This window comes from Nanorana parkeri, unplaced genomic scaffold, assembly GCF_000935625.1.
Source record: "Nanorana parkeri isolate BGI_ZX_2015 unplaced genomic scaffold, ASM93562v1 scaffold665, whole genome shotgun sequence".
Taxonomy (NCBI): Eukaryota; Metazoa; Chordata; class Amphibia; order Anura; family Dicroglossidae; genus Nanorana; species Nanorana parkeri.
In genome coordinates this window covers 292,370-312,020 of record NW_017306933.1, presented here as the reverse complement: position 1 = coordinate 312,020, position 19,651 = coordinate 292,370, and the positions used below count along the sequence as shown (strand labels likewise).

At 50.5% G+C, this 19,651-nt stretch overlaps 1 protein-coding gene across 1 annotated transcript in view; it reads right to left on the bottom strand.

Annotated features, from left to right (window-relative positions):
• TBC1D17 (TBC1 domain family member 17) overlaps positions 1 to 19,375 on the bottom strand; it is a 68,016-nt gene extending 48,641 nt beyond the window's left edge. Inside the window, exons 1-4 of the mRNA XM_018563443.1 lie at positions 19,308 to 19,375; positions 9,957 to 10,055; positions 7,578 to 7,652; positions 1,690 to 1,813 (exon numbers count right to left, since the gene is read on the bottom strand). Of these exons, the coding sequence (XP_018418945.1) occupies positions 1,690 to 1,813; positions 7,578 to 7,652; positions 9,957 to 10,055; positions 19,308 to 19,328 (319 nt within the window). The 5' untranslated portion in view covers positions 19,329 to 19,375. The remainder of the gene's footprint in view (positions 1 to 1,689; positions 1,814 to 7,577; positions 7,653 to 9,956; positions 10,056 to 19,307) is intronic.
• Between the last annotated feature and the right edge of the window lie 276 nt (positions 19,376 to 19,651).

Genomic DNA, 19,651 nt, shown 5'->3' with positions numbered 1-19,651 from the left:
ACATGCGTCGGGGGCGCATACGTGCAAAAAAGACGATTGCACCCATTACGCCGCACATGTTACATATCGCCGCGAACGTCGGAATGAGAGCAATAATTTTAGGGTCATCAATCACTGGTAACACTAAACTGATGAGCTGTAAAAGCTTTTAAAGCGTCGGCTATGGTCAATTTTGAGTATGGTAGTTTTTTTGCGATTTAACAGGTGCGTGCAATTTTAAAGCTTGACATGTTTGGTGTCTATTTACCCGACGTGACCCTGTCTTTTATATTTCCCCAAAAAACTGGTTAATAATAAATGTTTCCTAACATAAATGTAAAAAAAAACGTTTTTTTCAAAATTTTCTGTCATTTTTCCTAATTATAGTAAAAAATTTAAACCCCAGTGGTGATTAAATACCACCAAAAAATCTGTCCCCAAAATTTTTTATAAAATTCATTTCAGTACAGCGTTGCATGACGGAATAAATGTCAGTCAAAGTACCGCAGCGCTGAACACTGAAAAATGGCCTGGCCAGGAAGGGGGTCTAAACACCTGGTCTTGAAGTGGTTAAAGTAAGTGCTAACATTAACATTGGGGGGAGGGAAACATTTTTTTACTTTAATGTCACTTTAACGCTTTCCAGTCCACGGGTAATCAAAACTTTTGTGACCAAATTAGGAAGTTCTGGTATGCTGCAGTCTACTAAACAGTAATCCTGGTACCACTTTGCATGATAAAATGATTATCACACCCCTGGTACCTTCTCTGCCTCCACCCAGTGCAGAATGGGGACACACATAGGGTAAAATGGGGCTGTTGCTGAACTCCTTCTGTTCATATCCTGCCAGTCTCTGATAACAATAACCTAGAAATAAAGTATGCAGCCAGTGAAGTCAGAACTTCTTGGCCAAACACAAGTCAAATTTTGTTTGGAAAAAGTCATTTTTGGAACATTCATCTGATTTTGTATTAGGTAATGAGATGAAAACTGACAATCGTTTTCCGCCATTGTAACAAAACAAAATCAGAGGAGCAAGGATGGCAAACTTTTCTCTAACAAATAATTTCTAATAGTGAATGTGGTTTTTGTTCCGGAAACTCCATTCATTCCAAAATTGAATGTTAACTGAAACAAAATCTACCAGCTTATGGCCAGCTTTAAGCTTGCCATATACAGTACCTATAGATTATCTGCAGAGTTTCTATGGTCAGATGGAAAAAGTGCAACAGATTCCTCCATCTATGCTCAACTGTGTGGCTGGAGGAATCTCCCGCTGGGACAAGCTTCAGTATCTTGCTAGTCGGCCCCGCTGGCTCTCAAAACACCTGAACAATCTGATTGGATGCCGGCATTGCTCAGGTATTTTGACAGCCAGCAGGGCCGACTAGCAAGATACTGAAGCTTGTCCCAGCGGGAGATTCCTCCATCCACACAGTTTAGCGTAGATGGAGGAATCTGTTGCACATTTTCCATCTGACCATAGAAAATCTGCTGATAATCTACCAGCGTATGGCCAGCTTTAGTCTGCATACGTGTTCTAAATAAGTAGCTGAGAAAATATTGAAATCATTGGATCAACCAGGAAACTAGTATTTTCAGAACAAGGTCATTCAATAGCTGCCCCCTTATTACTCCAGCGGTAGATTTCCATTAAAATGTGGCCAGTGCAGATTCAGGTCATCTCCATCTTGTATGAATAATCGAACACATACCTGACAGTTCTTGGGGGCGAACCTTAGTCCCTACTCTGCTGATGACGGCCCAGTCTGGCTCATAACCGGGGTCAAATAATTCCTCTTCAGCTCGGCATGCTTCACTACCTGGAGATTCCTGTTAATAAAGTGTAAATAGAAAAAAAAAAAGATTATGACATCATCTTAAAGCAATTCCAGAAAAAGTCCTTAGCGTAGCCAGCATGCACATACTTTCTAATGTGTTCTCCATCCCGGGGACCCCTGTATGGCCAGGCTCTGTATTATGTACATTGTCATTACTTCCCTGCCGAGGCCCTGCCTGCCCCCTCCCACCTCATGCAGGCCAGACCTTGACATTGTAGGCAAGTATAGAAATAGAAAGCTCCACTAGGGGCCTGCATTGCATTACTGCAGCCACTTTAGAAATCATGTAGTTGTAACAAGTATTTTACATCTGTAGGGAACCTAATGCTGATCTTTTTTTTTTTTTTTAAAGAGCTCCAGGCAGAATAAAACGTAACCCCTGCAGTGGGGCTACACCTGCACTGCAAGGGTTAAGTGCTCGTTTTGGTCTAGGGTCTAAAATAACAGACTCACCCTAACTTAATGATGTCAGCCTGCAACAGTCAGAGCTGTTACTAGCAAACTCTGCAACAGATTTAAAAAAAAAAGCTGTTTAGGAAAACGATATAAAATGAGGCAGAACAAGCGAAAAAAACAAACACAAAGTTTATATACACTTTAACCCTTCCACTGCCACTGATGTAACCTGTTACATTGGCGGCAGCGTGTTGCTTTTTACACACTTCCGACTGCTATGGCAGCTGCGAATGTGCTTACACTTCATCAACCAACTCTCGGCTTTTTACTGGATGCGTTTCCTTCCATACACACTGTATTGTGATGTCCCCCACCAACACCATCCATCCTGGTCTCCATGCTTCTCCTGCAGGCCAGGCCATGGTGGGTGTCAGTGGGTAAAGCGGAGGAAGATCACAGATTGACCATTCATTGATCATCCCACCAGTGAGTGATCCTGGAAGCAACAAGCATTTCATCACTTCTGGTGTCAGTGCCGTCATTCCCCGGCAGCTGTGGCCAGGGAGGAAGCCTATCACATGCTGTACTTACAGCACTGCAGGAAGTATAGGGCACTGCGGGAGAGCACTGCAGGAAGTATAGGGAACTGCGGGGGAGCCCTGTTGCAGGAAGTATAGGGCACTGCGGGAGAGCACTGCAGGAAGTATAGGGCACTGCGGGAGAGCACTGCAGGTAGCACAGGCACTGCGGGAGAGCACTGCAGGAAGTATAGGGCACTGCGGGAGAGCACTGCAGGTAGCACAGGCACTGCGGGAGAGCACTGCAGGAAGTATAGGGCACTGCGGGAGAGCACTGCGGGAAGTGCAGGCACTGCGGGAGAGCACTGCGGGAAGTGCAGGCACTGCGGGAAGTACAGGCACTGCGGGAGAGCACTGCAGGTAGTATAGGCACAGCAGGAGAGCACGGGGCACTGCGGGAAGTATAGGGCACTGCGGGAAGTGCAGGCACTGCGGGCGAGCACTGCGGGAAGTGCAGGCACTGCGGGCGAGCACTGCGGGAAGTGCAGGCACTGCGGGCGAGCACTGCGGGAAGTGCAGGCACTGCGGGCGAGCACTGCGGGAAGTGCAGGCACTGCGGGCGAGCACTGCGGGAAGTGCAGGCACTGCGGGCGAGCACTGCGGGAAGTGCAGGCACTGCGGGAAGTGCAGGCACTGCGGGAAGTGCAGGCACTGCGGGAGAGCACTGCGGGAAGTGCAGGCACTGCGGGAAGTACAGGCACTGCGGGAAGTACAGGCACCGCGGGAGAGCACTGCGGGAAGTGCAGGCACCGCGGGAGAGCACTGTGGGAAGTGCAGGCACTGCGGGAAGTGCAGGCACTGCGGGCGAGCACTGCGGGAAGTGCAGGCACTGCGGGAAGTACAGGCACTGCGGGAGAGCACTGCGGCAAGTGCAGGCACCGCGGGAAGTACAGGCACCGCGGGAGAGCACTGCGGCAAGTGCAGGCACCGCGGGAGAGCACTGTGGGAAGTGCAGGCACTGCGGGAGAGCACTGCGGGAAGTGCAGGCACTGCGGGAGAGCACTGCGGGAAGTGCAGGCACTGCGGGAAGTACAGGCACTGCGGGAGAGCACTGCAGGTAGTATAGGCACAGCAGGAGAGCACGGGGCACTGCGGGAAGTATAGGGCACTGCGGGAAGTGCAGGCACTGCGGGCGAGCACTGCGGGAAGTGCAGGCACTGCGGGCGAGCACTGCGGGAAGTGCAGGCACTGCGGGCGAGCACTGCGGGAAGTGCAGGCACTGCGGGCGAGCACTGCGGGAAGTGCAGGCACTGCGGGCGAGCACTGCGGGAAGTGCAGGCACTGCGGGCGAGCACTGCGGGAAGTGCAGGCACTGCGGGCGAGCACTGCGGGAAGTGCAGGCACTGCGGGAAGTGCAGGCACTGCGGGAAGTGCAGGCACTGCGGGAGAGCACTGCGGGAAGTGCAGGCACTGCGGGAAGTACAGGCACTGCGGGAAGTACAGGCACCGCGGGAGAGCACTGCGGGAAGTGCAGGCACCGCGGGAGAGCACTGTGGGAAGTGCAGGCACTGCGGGAAGTGCAGGCACTGCGGGCGAGCACTGCGGGAAGTGCAGGCACTGCGGGAAGTACAGGCACTGCGGGAGAGCACTGCGGCAAGTGCAGGCACCGCGGGAAGTACAGGCACCGCGGGAGAGCACTGCGGCAAGTGCAGGCACCGCGGGAGAGCACTGTGGGAAGTGCAGGCACTGCGGGAGAGCACTGCGGGAAGTGCAGGCACTGCGGGAGAGCACTGCGGGAAGTGCAGGCACTGCGGGAAGTACAGGCACTGCGGGAGAGCACTGCAGGTAGTATAGGCACAGCAGGAGAGCACGGGGCACTGCGGGAAGTATAGGGCACTGCGGGAAGTGCAGGCACTGCGGGCGAGCACTGCGGGAAGTGCAGGCACTGCGGGCGAGCACTGCGGGAAGTGCAGGCACTGCGGGCGAGCACTGCGGGAAGTGCAGGCACTGCGGGCGAGCACTGCGGGAAGTGCAGGCACTGCGGGCGAGCACTGCGGGAAGTGCAGGCACTGCGGGCGAGCACTGCGGGAAGTGCAGGCACTGCGGGCGAGCACTGCGGGAAGTGCAGGCACTGCGGGAAGTGCAGGCACTGCGGGAAGTGCAGGCACTGCGGGAGAGCACTGCGGGAAGTGCAGGCACTGCGGGAAGTACAGGCACTGCGGGAAGTACAGGCACCGCGGGAGAGCACTGCGGGAAGTGCAGGCACCGCGGGAGAGCACTGTGGGAAGTGCAGGCACTGCGGGAAGTGCAGGCACTGCGGGCGAGCACTGCGGGAAGTGCAGGCACTGCGGGAAGTACAGGCACTGCGGGAGAGCACTGCGGCAAGTGCAGGCACCGCGGGAAGTACAGGCACCGCGGGAGAGCACTGCGGCAAGTGCAGGCACCGCGGGAGAGCACTGTGGGAAGTGCAGGCACTGCGGGAGAGCACTGCGGGAAGTGCAGGCACTGCGGGAGAGCACTGCGGGAAGTGCAGGCACTGCGGGAAGTACAGGCACTGCGGGAGAGCACTGCAGGTAGTATAGGCACAGCAGGAGAGCACGGGGCACTGCGGGAAGTATAGGGCACTGCGGGAAGTGCAGGCACTGCGGGCGAGCACTGCGGGAAGTGCAGGCACTGCGGGCGAGCACTGCGGGAAGTGCAGGCACTGCGGGCGAGCACTGCGGGAAGTGCAGGCACTGCGGGCGAGCACTGCGGGAAGTGCAGGCACTGCGGGCGAGCACTGCGGGAAGTGCAGGCACTGCGGGCGAGCACTGCGGGAAGTGCAGGCACTGCGGGCGAGCACTGCGGGAAGTGCAGGCACTGCGGGAAGTGCAGGCACTGCGGGAAGTGCAGGCACTGCGGGAGAGCACTGCGGGAAGTGCAGGCACTGCGGGAAGTACAGGCACTGCGGGAAGTACAGGCACCGCGGGAGAGCACTGCGGGAAGTGCAGGCACCGCGGGAGAGCACTGTGGGAAGTGCAGGCACTGCGGGAAGTGCAGGCACTGCGGGCGAGCACTGCGGGAAGTGCAGGCACTGCGGGAAGTACAGGCACTGCGGGAGAGCACTGCGGCAAGTGCAGGCACCGCGGGAAGTACAGGCACCGCGGGAGAGCACTGCGGCAAGTGCAGGCACCGCGGGAGAGCACTGTGGGAAGTGCAGGCACTGCGGGAGAGCACTGCGGGAAGTGCAGGCACTGCGGGAGAGCACTGCGGGAAGTGCAGGCACTGCGGGAAGTACAGGCACTGCGGGAGAGCACTGCAGGTAGTATAGGCACAGCAGGAGAGCACGGGGCACTGCGGGAAGTATAGGGCACTGCGGGAAGTGCAGGCACTGCGGGCGAGCACTGCGGGAAGTGCAGGCACTGCGGGCGAGCACTGCGGGAAGTGCAGGCACTGCGGGCGAGCACTGCGGGAAGTGCAGGCACTGCGGGCGAGCACTGCGGGAAGTGCAGGCACTGCGGGAAGTGCAGGCACTGCGGGAAGTGCAGGCACTGCGGGAGAGCACTGCGGGAAGTGCAGGCACTGCGGGAAGTACAGGCACTGCGGGAAGTACAGGCACCGCGGGAGAGCACTGCGGCAAGTGCAGGCACCGCGGGAGAGCACTGTGGGAAGTGCAGGCACTGCGGGAAGTGCAGGCACTGCGGGCGAGCACTGCGGGAAGTGCAGGCACTGCGGGAAGTACAGGCACTGCGGGAGAGCACTGCGGCAAGTGCAGGCACCGCGGGAAGTACAGGCACCGCGGGAGAGCACTGCGGCAAGTGCAGGCACCGCGGGAGAGCACTGTGGGAAGTGCAGGCACTGCGGGAGGTGCAGGCAGTGCGGGCAAGCATATACACAGAGGGGCCTTGATGAGGCAGTGTGGCTTCCAGATATTTTGCAAAAGTTCTAAAGGGCTCCAGTCACATCCCTGCCTGGTCCTTTCCCTCCTTGTCCATTCAAAACAAGCCTAGTATTCTTTCACCAAATGCAATGCGCTCTGTGAATAGAGGAGGGGCGGGTTTGCAACATGATCTTCCCTCCTCCATCCACAGAACACCTTGTATTCTGTGAAAAAGATGAAAAGCTTTTTGTGAATGGACGAGGACAGGGGGAGGAGTTGGTTATACGACTGGAGCCCTTCACTGTTGCAACCACTGTTCTCATCCCTGCAGGGCCAGAAATAAAAGCGCTCTGTGTAGAATTTGGCTTCAATCACAGTATGATGTTCAAGGTAACTTACAGTTTTCCGCACCTAGTATATTCATTATTAGAGATTACTTACTTAAAGCCCATCTCCGGGGAAAAAATAAGCTACCTTTGCAGGGGGGCTACCCCCACACTGCAAGAGTTAACTGCTTGTTAATGTCTAGGGGACTGGTGTAAATAACGTTTACTTATCTGATCCCTGCTCTCTTGGCAGCTGGTGTGCTCCTCCGCTCTGGCTTGTTGATTGTCCCTTGGCATCCCCACATATAATACAGGACTGCGGGCTCTGCATTGCACATGATGACGTCAACAGGCCTCCTACGGCTGGAGTGCTCAGGAGGAGAAGACAGGGAGAAGCCAGTCTCGGAGCCTGCCGCAGTGGGGATTGGGTAAGTAAAAGTCATTTACGCAGGTCCCCTAGACATTAACGAGCAATTAACCCTTGCAGTTTGGGGGTAGCCCCCGGCATGGGGAGTTTTTTTTTCCAGGAGAAAGGTAAAAAATGTTCCCCCAGAGATCAGCCTTAAAGAAGCCCTCTGATATTAGGCATATCTCCATTGTGGAGGTGACTGCAAAATGATTAGAAATGAGATCAGCATAAGAAAAGTACAACTTTACCTTCTTAGAGTAGTGAATTTGTGCTGCCTCTCCATCTTCTTCCACAGGAGTCCACTGAAGCAGCACATCGGATGCCTGTAGTCAGAGAGCTCACATTATCTTCCATTGTTAGCAAACAGCAACCTCAGGAAAATATTTCAGGGAACTGCTAATGCTATCCAGAAAATCTTACAACCGTGATTTACTATAATCTGAGTTCATGATAGCTTTCCCATTATCCACCATAGACATTTCCCAGCCGAAAGAGAACCAGTCCTAACGAGGTCTTATGTGAGAACCTGAATGTTCAGTCTTCAATGATACACTAGTTCTATGAAGTGCCTCGCCCATGTGCACCTTACGTATGCCAATTTATATGTGAAGGCTATAAACTGACCTGGGTGGTTGCCATTTTTATTTTGCTTGAATAATTATAACTGTTCAGGCTTACATGTCAAAAATGTAGATTTAGCAATTCATTTAGATTGACTCATATTGTCTGTCAGCTTGAGTGTGATAAGTCAAAGGTCACCCAAACAGAGCCCTGTAGTTGAAGCTGAACTCTGGGATAAGCAAATATTGTCTAAATTAGGGATGTACCGATACCGGTATTTCGGCATCGAGTACGAGTACCGATTTTTTTTTCCGGTACTCGTCGATACAGAGTACCAGAAGTCCCATTCAGGAAGCCAGGCGGCATGTAATGACTCGCCACCGGGTTCCCGATTAGCAGGGAAGCCGCCCCCATGCTTTTCATCACTGGTTGACGAGAAAGCATGGAGCTGGCTTTCTGGCCAATCAGGAAGCCGGGCGCTGTGTAATGACGCGGCGTCCGGCTTCCTGATTGGCCGGGAAGCCGGTCCCATGCTCCCTCGTCATGGGGTGACGAGGAAGCATGAAGCCGACTTCCCAACCAATCAGAAAGCCAGGCGCCGCGTCGTTATACAGCGCCTGGCTTCCCGATTGGCCAGCTTCCGACCAATCAGGAAGTTGGGCAGCTCGTCAATAAAAACAACCCGGCTTCCTGATACCAGAAGTGTCGGGCTAGGCATTGGAGCATTTGGGCGAGTAGGAGAACTCGCCCAAATACTCTGCATCGGCACTGATACTAGTATTGGTACATCCTAGGGATGTACAGATACTTTTCGACTACCAGTGCAGATACTTGGCATTTTCATGAGAACTACCAGGGTTGCAGAGGTTGCAGCTGGGACCTGGCTCTGGCGCTCCACCACTGTCCTGAAATCATTAGTCTGTATTGTTTTAGAAAAACTGTCACATGACAATAAACAGAAATGTATCAGTACTCGTACTTGTAAGTACTCGGCAAGTACCAGTACTCGTACTCGCAAAACTGGTATCTGTGCATCCCTTTATTTATATTTATAAAAACAAAATCGTACATTAAAACAGAGATGTACAAATCCCAGGAGCTCCGTGTGCTCCTTACACATGACAGCGGCCTCCTAATTTTTGAATTTTTCTCTAGTCTAGTCTTGGAGCTCAAAAGTATCGGTACATGTACTCGTACTTTTACCGAATACTGTACTTGGTATCTGTGCAACCCTAGTACATCCCTATTCTAAATACAAGAGTCGTGTGCATTTTTCCTTCAATCTTGGTGTGATTTGTGTATTTCTTCCAGATCTGTGCAGTAATCCAGTGTGAAACTCACTGTGTGAGTCTTTTGTAATAAAGACCAGTCACTGCTGCTCTTTCTCCTTGTGCAGGGTAACTGGTCTTGTCTCCGTCCCCTCCTGTAGTTTTCTGTAGTGGGTGGAGCTGCTGGGTACAGAACAGTGATGATGTCACGGCTACTTTTACATGCCTATCCCGATACCGAAACTTCTGATATCAGGAAGTCATTACACGCTGCCTGGCTTTCTGAAGCCGGGGGGTGGGTAATGACTCGCTGCCCAGCTTCCTGATTGGTCGGAAAGCTGGCCAATCAGGAAGCCGAGCGGCAAGTCCTTACCTGCCCCCTCCCCCCCCACCGGCTTCCTGAATGGCCAGAAAGCCGACTCTATGCTCCCGGTGACGAGGGAGCATGGAGCTGGCTTTCTAGCCAATCAGGAAGCTGGGCGCTGCGTAGTGACTCGTCGGCCAGCTTCCTGATTGGTCGGGAAGCTGGCCAATCAGGAAGCCAGGTGGCGAGTCATTACCCACCCTTGGCTTCCTGATTGGCCAGAAAGCCGCCTCCATGCTTTCTCATCATCTAGAGACGAGAAGCATGGAGCTGGCTTCCCTGCTAATCAGTATATACCGAGTACTCGGTATTCGGCAACTACCGGAAAAAAAAATATCGGTACTCATACTCGATAACAAAAAAAAACAGTATCTGTGAATCCCTAATTGCAATGCTTGCACAACAGGGCTCACTTAGCTTCTAAGTCCATTTACCTTTTCAATAATCCGGATGACACCGGGGATCATAGAGTCTTGGTCATTCTGCCTTTTAGCACTGGTATGTAAGAACACGCCTTGCTTCTCATATGCCACCTGGAAAAAGAATAAGAAATCATCCATCAACATGTCAAAACAGCACCAATCCTGCCCAAAGAGAGCAGCAACCCTGGCTAGGGCACAAACCATTTCACGGGAACCCTATATTCATGTACAGGCTCCTACCACCATGGTGGGTCAGGCATGAAGTCATTGCGTGCCAGCTTTAGTTCTATTTTTTTTATTTATTACAGGTATTTCTATAGCGCCGACAATTTACGCAGCACTTTACATAGTTGCACATTCAAATCAGACCCTACCCTCAAGGTAAGGTCCCTACTTCACATGCATACATAGAGGGTCAACTTAGAGAGGAGCCAATTAACCAAAGTTCGTGTGGCCTTCAGATTGGCACAACAGTGTGTAGAGAGCTTTATGGAATGGGTTTCCACGGCCGAGCAGCTGCATCCAAGCCTTACATCACCAAGTACAATGCAAAGCGTCGGATGCAGTGGTGTAAAGCACGCCGCGACTGGACTCTAGAGAAGTGGAGACGTGTTCTCTGGAGTGTATAAAGGATCTAAGATATCTCTATAGATGTGCCTGCACCTTGCTTACCACTGCAGGAAATTGAAGGATTGAAGCAACAACATAGTTAGAAATGCCGGCGGTGCATCTTTATGTTTTGTGTGAAGACTTTTGCCGACAGCTTATCAGCCGTCATCAATAAATCTGCACTTGGGTGTCAACTGATTATCGCTCATTAGAGCTCTAAGGGAAAGAAAACATGGCCAAAGGTTCCATATACAAAATCGTTTGGTTTGCTTAGTTTTATTATAGGCATAAAAAGGTGTGTTCATAGTTAAACCAGACTTCAAGGCAATGCTGTTTTTATGGGCATAAAATGTTACCTCTGCAGAGCCATCTGTCCTGCAAAATTCGTTCTATGTAAATGGGAAAAAACAAATGTTATTGGTATATTTCCTTCCCATACCGAATGTAATTCATTCATTAAATTAGAGTGAAACAGAAAACTACTGCATTGTGGTCACTGTCATGGGATCATAGGAAATTAATACTTATAATACTCCTCAGCTCCATCTAGTGGCCATAATGTGGTATTTCCCTGATATTACATCCAACCTGGAAAAAAAACTGTACTAATAAAATTTAGGGATGCACCGATGGTAGTATCAATATCTGTGCCTATACAGAGTATTTGGGACCCACATGCTCTGATATTTACCCCCGATATCAGAAATTCCGACCAGATTAAGATTGAACCAGCAATGCCGCAAGTGAACATGAAACCGGCTTCCCAGCCAATGAGCATGGAGCCGGGCAAACAGCATGGAGCCGGCTTCCCGATCATTCAGGATGACGGGCAACAGGTAATGAGCTGCCATCCCGGCTTCCTAGTTGGCCAGGAAGCCGGCTCCATGCTGATTGGCCGGGAAGACAGCATCCCAGCAAATCAGAATCAAGCCAGCCAAACAGCATGGAGCTGACATCCTGGGCAATCAAGAAGACATAGCGGGTGATGACATGCTGCGCGGCTTCCTGATTGCCCGTTAAGAAGTCTCCATGCTACCGGAAGCACCGGTATGCGTAGGGTACTCGCCTGTACTCGGCATCAGCGAGTACCAAAATATAAATATCAGTACTCATACTCGATACCAAAAAAACGGTATTGTTGCATCCCTAATAAAATGTATTTCTGCCCCCAGTCAAGAGAACGTCCATGCAGTGTTACATGTTAATTGGCTCCGCAAATGTTTTATAACTATACCCACTCAGCGTCCATATTGTTGCCCTGTACTTTAAAATCCTGACTTTTCTTTATGGTGGATAATACAGCTCCCCTGTACTTCCAGCCCGCTCCTAATACGAGAAGTATAGGTCTTACAGACCTGCACTTCTCGGCTCGAACTACGAGGCTGAGTGATTTTCACTCACCTCATAGTTCTCTTTTAAACAGGAATGTATTGCAGAGATGTACTGTTTTGGTTTTTTTTTGCCTTTAAAAGTGTATTGATTCTTTAGGCCCTGTTCACACTTGCGAATGGGGGACGATCGCATGAGTCTCACAAATTCCTCCGTGAGACTCATGGGAGCTGCTGCAGGTGGGAGGGAGGTGCTATATAATACAATGACAGCTGCCACCACCCGCAGCTGTTCAAAGGCCTTTACTTGTGGACCATGTGGATGCAGAGTGAGTCACGGTGCAGCTGTCCGCAGGTAATCCCAGTATATGTGACTACATGTGAATGGCCTGCAAAGAGCTGCAGGCGGTGGCAGCTGTCATTGTATTATACGGCGCCTACCACCACCAGCACATCGCAGGGTTCTCTCAGAGGAATTTGTTTGACTCGTGCGATTGACTCCATTGGCGAACTGCACAGAAATATAGAGAGGGCAGGAAGGGCGAATCAGAGGTTTTATCCGACTCGTCTCTGTTCCCCCCTCATACAGCCATTAAAAGTCCACAAAGCACTTCCTCCCTCAAGGCTTCGTGTTGTTTGCACAAAGCTAGTGTGTGGCTGGCAGGGGACTTCCTACAGTCAGCAAGTCTACTGACCAAAGAGTGAGAGATGCCTGCAGTGGGTGGAGGAAGCACACAATGCAAAGCCCTTCATATACCCGATGAGTTCATCGAGACAAGAGTAATGTTTATGCCTTAGACGTCAACTTGAACAGTTCTGGTAACTTTTATTATAATTCTTCATACAGGTTCACAAGTTTATAAACAGTCTTAGGCTGGGCACACACCTTACAACCATCGCAAGACTTTTGTCTTGCGAGGGTTGTAAAGTACTTAAAAAAACGTACGATCTGCCTATCTTGCATAGGTAGATCGTACTTGCGATGATCGCAAGCCACGCCCCCTGAGGGGCCAGCTTCCGATGACCGCAATGCCTAACGGGCAGTGTGCGCTTGCGCACACTGGCCCATACGGCTTTTATCGTACGAACATGCCACAAACCCGCCGAACATCGTACAATTCTCGGCGGGTTTTCGAACATGTCCGTAAGTTAAAAGTCGTGCCACCTTACAGTAGTAGAGGTCGCACGGCTTCCACACACCTTACGATAATCGTACGATCGCGGGATTTCCAGCGATTATCGTAAGGGGTGTGTGGACCTTTAGACAAAATTGGATCATTTGCATACAATCTTTACAACCATATATTTCATAAACGAACCGATTCTGAAGAACATGCTTGGCTTTCCAAAGAGAAAGCCCAGTACCAGTTGCTCATTTTTTGACTGTCCCAGTTTATGTAAAAAAAAAATCTAATAAAGTAGGAAAAAGAGTATGTCCCTCTCTGACTCTTTAAGGTGGTATCGTGGGTTACACAACAAAGGTTAGAAGCAGCAAAGCAAATATGTGGTGCACTAACAGCCACGGCTTGCTCAGAACAATGGCATTGTATGCATTCACATCGCCCTGTCCTGCCCATGTGCTGGCATTTCCCATAGAGATTAATGAGCTGCCTCTACAGTTTCACAAGTCAGGCATTAATCTCTATGGCAGATAGGGATGCATATGCTTGACAGAAGAGAAGAGCTGCAAACGACGTAAAAAAAGCTGTGACTATAGGTAGGTTGTGGCTGTCAGCGCACTACAAATCTGCAACTGACACATATTGTATGTGCCTTTTGATGATAAGGCAAGGGGAAGCAGGCTCGGGTACATTGGAATAACAATTGAGCCTCGCTGGTCACTATTTGTCCCGTCATTTACTTGTATTATTATTATTATTATTACATAGTATTTATATAGCGCCAACAGTTTACGCAGCACTTTACAATATAAGGAAGACATTACAGTTACAATACAATTCAAGACAAGATGGTAAGGAGGGCCCTGCCCGTGAGTGCTTATTCTCTCCCTTCTAGGACAACACTTCTGGTCTAAGGGCAGGTTCACACCATTTTCCGGACTAGATCTGGTCTGGAAAATGGTGTGAACCTGCTCGCAGTTCCGGTGCATTCCAGACCAGACAAAATGAGACGTGCAGTATTTTTCTGGTCTGATCTGGAACGGACTGCGCCGGTGTGAACAGAGGCCAGAAATAGCATAGGTAAACATTAGGATGCATTTTGGGTCCGGAAACAATCTGGTCTGGTCTGGAGATGATCTGGGTGTGGTGTGAGTGGGCCCTGAAAGCACCCCTGATAACACATACTCTGTCTGGCACTAGCGGCAGCGGAGGGAGCATTTATAAAAGTGAAAGTGTAGTCAGGATTATAAGAAAAATATCCTACAGTATAACAATTAAAAGTAGATTTGGATGATAAGAAATGCCAATTATTACACATTCTCTTCAGGCAAATGGTACCATTCAGGGCTCACATGAAGGAACAGGTCAAGTATTCAGTTTAATCACCCAATCAGGAAAACCAGGTTCACAGGGGTCCGGCTCTGCGGTCACAAGATGACCCTTCACACAGATCATTAGATTACACATCCAAGGCAGCTAAACATTTTCCACTGTGAGAAACCTCTCAGAACTAATAGCAGTAAACAAAGAGAAACAGAGAAGTTAGCTAGTCAGGAGATCTCCAGAGCCGGTTACTGCCACGTTTCACAATGACACAAACTGATTTTACCACACCACAAGCCCATAGTCAGAAAAACCCCAAAATGAACATGTTGGCCACAAAAAGAAAATAAGAGTCCAGTGGTTACTTGTGCCGTTCAAATGATGAAAGCAAATCTATCCCCGATTGCAATATACAACATAGCAGGTCCTACTAAAGAAAGTAGATGCCGTATTTGCCGGCGTATAAGACGACCCCCTAATTTTTCTGTTAATACATAGGTTGTACACTCGGGATTACAGCGTAGCGTCTCCTACCTTGTCCACGATCCCCGCTGTGTCCTCCGTCCCTTGCGAGCGTCGCAGGGGGCGGAACTGGCGGGAATTTTAAAAGTTTTTAATAAATACAAAGCCTGCTCGGATTGGCAGAGGTTGTGTACATCGCTCGCTGTGATTGGCTCAGCGCGGTATAGTGTATGTAGCCGAACCTTCTGTACATACAGTATTACCGCACATCCAGCGGGCTGACAGATTGTATACCTGGCATATAAGACGACCCCCGATTATCGGGGAATGTTTTTGAGTATAAAAAGTCGTCTTATGCGCCGGCAAATACGGTAGCCCAGTAGCTAGCCCACACTGCAAGGGTTAAGTGTTCATTTTGGCCCTCGGGTCTAAAATGTAAAAAAAGATATACCCACCTGATCCTGGATCCTGCGACAGTGACCGTGCCCCTCTTTCCCCCTCCGCTCTGGCTGGGGAATGTCCCTTAGCGTCTTCATGTCCTATGCAAGTGAATGGACGGGCTTACATTATGGTTCCTTAAACTGCTGGAGCCCAGGGGAGAAGAAGCTGCAGGGACCGGGCTGGCAGCCAGATGAGACCGAGGATTGGGTGAGTATATATAGTTTATGTTGGACCTTAGAGCAAAACGAGCACTGCCCCACTGAAACGGTTAACATTTAATATGCCTGCAGTTCTTCTTTCAAGAAACTTTTGAAAATGACAATAACACACTTAATGGGCACACCCATGGCACTGGTTTTGCACGGCATTCTTGAAGTGATATTAAAGCCTAACTTTTTTTTTTACATTTCTCCTTTAAGGAGACCCTCCTTTGCTGGAGGCTGTTGCTTTTATTCCTTAAAAGTGCCTAATTCCTCGTTTTCTAGTCGCACCCCACAGCGCACTTCCCCATTGTTCTAATGGAGGCACCCGTGCGCGCTCGTCCCTGCTCGTTTCTGCAATGGCTGTGTGAGTCCATAGACACACACAGCCCTGTGGCAGGCCACGCCCCTTCCCTCTTTGATTGATGGCAGAAGGAGCCTATGGCTCCTCTGCCATCAGTATCCTACCCCCGCAACCCGGAAGTTCGGGGAACGGAGGATCTCTTCGGACCGGTGGCGGGGACGAGCGCAGCTGACAGGTAAGTGTGTAGGAGACTGGGGGGACAGGGGTAGAAAAAAGGTGCTGGGCCATTTTTACCCTAATGCCGTGAATGCATTAGGGTAAAAAATGCCCAGTCCTTAATGCTACTTTAAAGCAGATTTAAAACCAACTTCTAAATCTCATACTAAAGATAATATAACTTTATCATATTATTGTTCTTTATTTCATTAGAAGTATACCTGGTTATCCTGCTACGAAGGTCCTTGTGCAGGAATTTCCTGTTATAGGGTGACAGCACTATGTTCCCGTTTCCCAAATGCTCCCCAGTATTGTCAACCATTTCAAAAGGTCTCCCAATGGTGACTACAAGCTGTTGTGCTGACACACATGCACTGGTATGAGCCTCTGATTTGAGTAAACAGTGAACCTGATCTGTGTACATGTACCAGGCCAGTGTCAGCATCACAGCCAGGCAATAAGCGTTTTCAGAAAGAGGTCAGTAAAGGAAGCCTGCATATTACCCTCAGGGGCATCCTTACACTATTCGCAGCAGGGGGTGGATATGGAGGTTTTACATGCTAACGGGGGCAGTGATTGTGCACGTTAACCGGCTCTGGCCGGCGTCCTGCCCGATTCTTAGGCACTGGTTGTGAGGAGACATTTTTGAAGTACAGGCCAGTGACAAACATGGCTCCCTCTATAGACAAAGTGGAGGAGTGAAAATAGCCGTGCAGAGACAGGAAGTGTGCTAGTAGGTAACAATAAATGGAAACACACTGCGACGTGTAGGCAAACATTTTTGTGTACTGTGCGGCAAAAACAAAAAAAAGAAAACTAATGCAGGCAGCTCATCTAAGAAGTGGTTAGATACATTTTGTTTTTAGTTTAAACACTATAAGTGCTCATTTACTCCACACATAACGTAGTTGTGCTGAAGTGCAGTGTGAACGTGCGCTGCCATGCCCTGCATTGCGTTGTTAGAACACATTGCAGGGCTTGCTTTTTAGGTTTTATTTATTACAGGCACCTATACAGCACCGACAATTTGCGCAACCCTTAAAGGAGAACTATGAGGTGAGTGCTTTTCACTCGCCTCATAGTTCTAGCCGACCTGTGACAATGAGACTGTCACAGGTCGGCTCAGTAGATCGGGAGGTGAGCGAACACATACCGGCGTTCGCTCACCTCTCGATCCTGTCACGGCCCTCTGCCGTGACAGGGGAGGGGCTGGATTCCCCCATCCCCGCTCTGATCCTCCAGCGCTGACTGGCGTATCGGACGGGGGCAGGTACAGCTGCAGACATAATTGTCGGGATCCGCTTCAGCTGCGGCGTCTCAGTATACCGCGAGCAGTAGTACGCGGTATACTGAGCTTAAGGTGACGGGAGGACGCTAGTTTGTGTCCTCCTGTTACCCTAAGGAGAACTATGGGGAAAAGCCTTAACCCCAAAGTTCTCCTTTAACATACTATTCATTCACATCAGTCCTTGCCCTGTGAACCCGTGCTGCAAGGCAGAAGTGTTAACCACTAAGCCACTGTGCTGCCCTTCTTTATTTTCCTTCCTTTTTTTTTTAAACTTCTATACAATTCTATGCGCAGCAGCACACTACGACGTGTAAGCAAACATTTTTGTGTACTGCGCGGCAAAAACAAAAAATGCAGTGTGTCTACATTTTTCTCAGCCAACACCAACGCAATGCATAGGTGTGAACTGGACACACACAAAGCAATAGTATTTGGTGCCTCTGTGCAGCAAATATCAACGCAAGTCAATGCAGCTAAATGCCTCATTCCAGGAAAAATATATAAACCCCTTCCCTCCCACCACCCCAACGCATCCTGCAAGATTTATTGATTTTCTTTCTGCATGAAGCATACTATACTTACCCAGCATTCCTGTCCTGGTGCCTGCAGGGTGCAGCGGACCACTAGCACAGCTCTGCAGATGGTCCCTTGCTGGTGCTGTTTCTGGGTACGGAGGACCACTAACCCCGTGCTGCAGATGGTCCCTCACCACCACTGTTTCTGGTTGTAGATAAGGATGGGCTCGGGCGTGTTCGCACAGAGCCAAATCACAGGCACGGAGACATTTCCCGATCTCTGCAGCTGCGGACCGGGAAAATGTATCAGTACCTGTGATTGGCGCTGCACGTTGTCAGCTTCCTGGCGGGCTCGGCACGTGGACCTGCGAACACGCCCGAGCCCATCCTTAGTTGTAGGGGAATGCTAATCCGGTGCTTCAGATGATCTCTTGCCAATGCAGTTTTGAGGTGCAAAGGACCACTAATCCAGCCCTGTATGTGGTACCTCGCCAGCATTGTTTTCGGGTGCGGAGGACCACTAATCCAGCGCTGCATGTGGTACCTCGCCGGCACTGTTTCCGGGTGCAAAGGACCACTAATCCAGCACTGCATGTGGTGCCACGCCAGCATTGTTTCCGGGTGTGGAGGACCACTAATTCAGCACTGCATATGGTACCTCGCCGGGACTGTTTCCGGGTGCGGAGGACCACTAATCCAGCGCTGCAGATGGTCCCTCGCTGGCGCTGTTTTTTGGTGCAGAGGACCACTAATCCAGCGCTGCAGATGGTGCCTCACCGCCACTGTTTCTAGTTGTGGGGAACTGCTAATCCAGCGCTGCATATGGTCCCCCGCCTGCAGGTCCCGGACAGTCCCCTTGAGATGCTGTCACTCCTCTTCTGGATCCGGAGGGGGCTCCTCTGCTGGACAGCCAATAGGAAATGTCTTCATCACACAGACAGTGACATGGACACCCAAAGAAGAACCCTATCAGAAGTAAACAGAAGAGGAGAAGACCCCGGCCTGGAACGTCACATGACCACAGCTTTAGTTAAACTAAAGGGGCATTTTGATTTTTTTTTGTACCCAGCAACCAGTTAGAAGGGGGATACTATAATCCTGACAATGGGCATTAGTGAACAAGCCCTAAGACAGCGGAGAGGGGCTGCTATTGCTGCTTGTGTTGGAAAGACACCGTTCGTCTACCTGTGCCATGACAAGGGGTCAGAGAGACAGGAAGTGAATCACCAAACACTTTCTTCAGAAGAGATAGGAAAGGATAGGACTCTAATAATTGTTCTCTGTGGTCTTCCTGCCGCCCCCCCGACAATCTGGAATGAGGAGATCACAAGACACCCGATCACCTGATTATTATTCCCAACACCCGGCAGGCTTCAGGCCTCTCCAGCACCACCTAGTGGCCGCTCGGTGCCTCCCAACAACAACAGGCTCTTGTCAGTAGAATTCACAACACCTCATCGTCATCCTCAACACCTTAACATCGCATACGAACACACACAGCGGCATCCTCCCTCCAGCTGCGGGGGACCAGAACGGCCCGCGATCCCCTAACTCACCTTGCAAGCATCTGACTCCATGACCAGCTACTCCAAAACTTCCGCGTCTTTTACGTCACTTCCGCTCCCCTGACAGCTCGCAGCTCTCAGCTCAAGCGTTGCCTTGGTAACAGCCCCGCCCTAGCCTCGCTTCTGACACCTACTGGTGTCCACAGACGTCACATGTCCCTCATTTACAGACACAGTCCTAGGCAGCAGTGTCCCTGTTAACCTCTAAACCTGTTCAACATTAAAGCAGAATATCTAACAACAATCATTTTTATTATGATTCATTCTTCTATTTCTCAACTGTTGATGGCCATGTAGAAGTGATGAGCCTATCCCCTGGGTTCTATTCGCTGGGA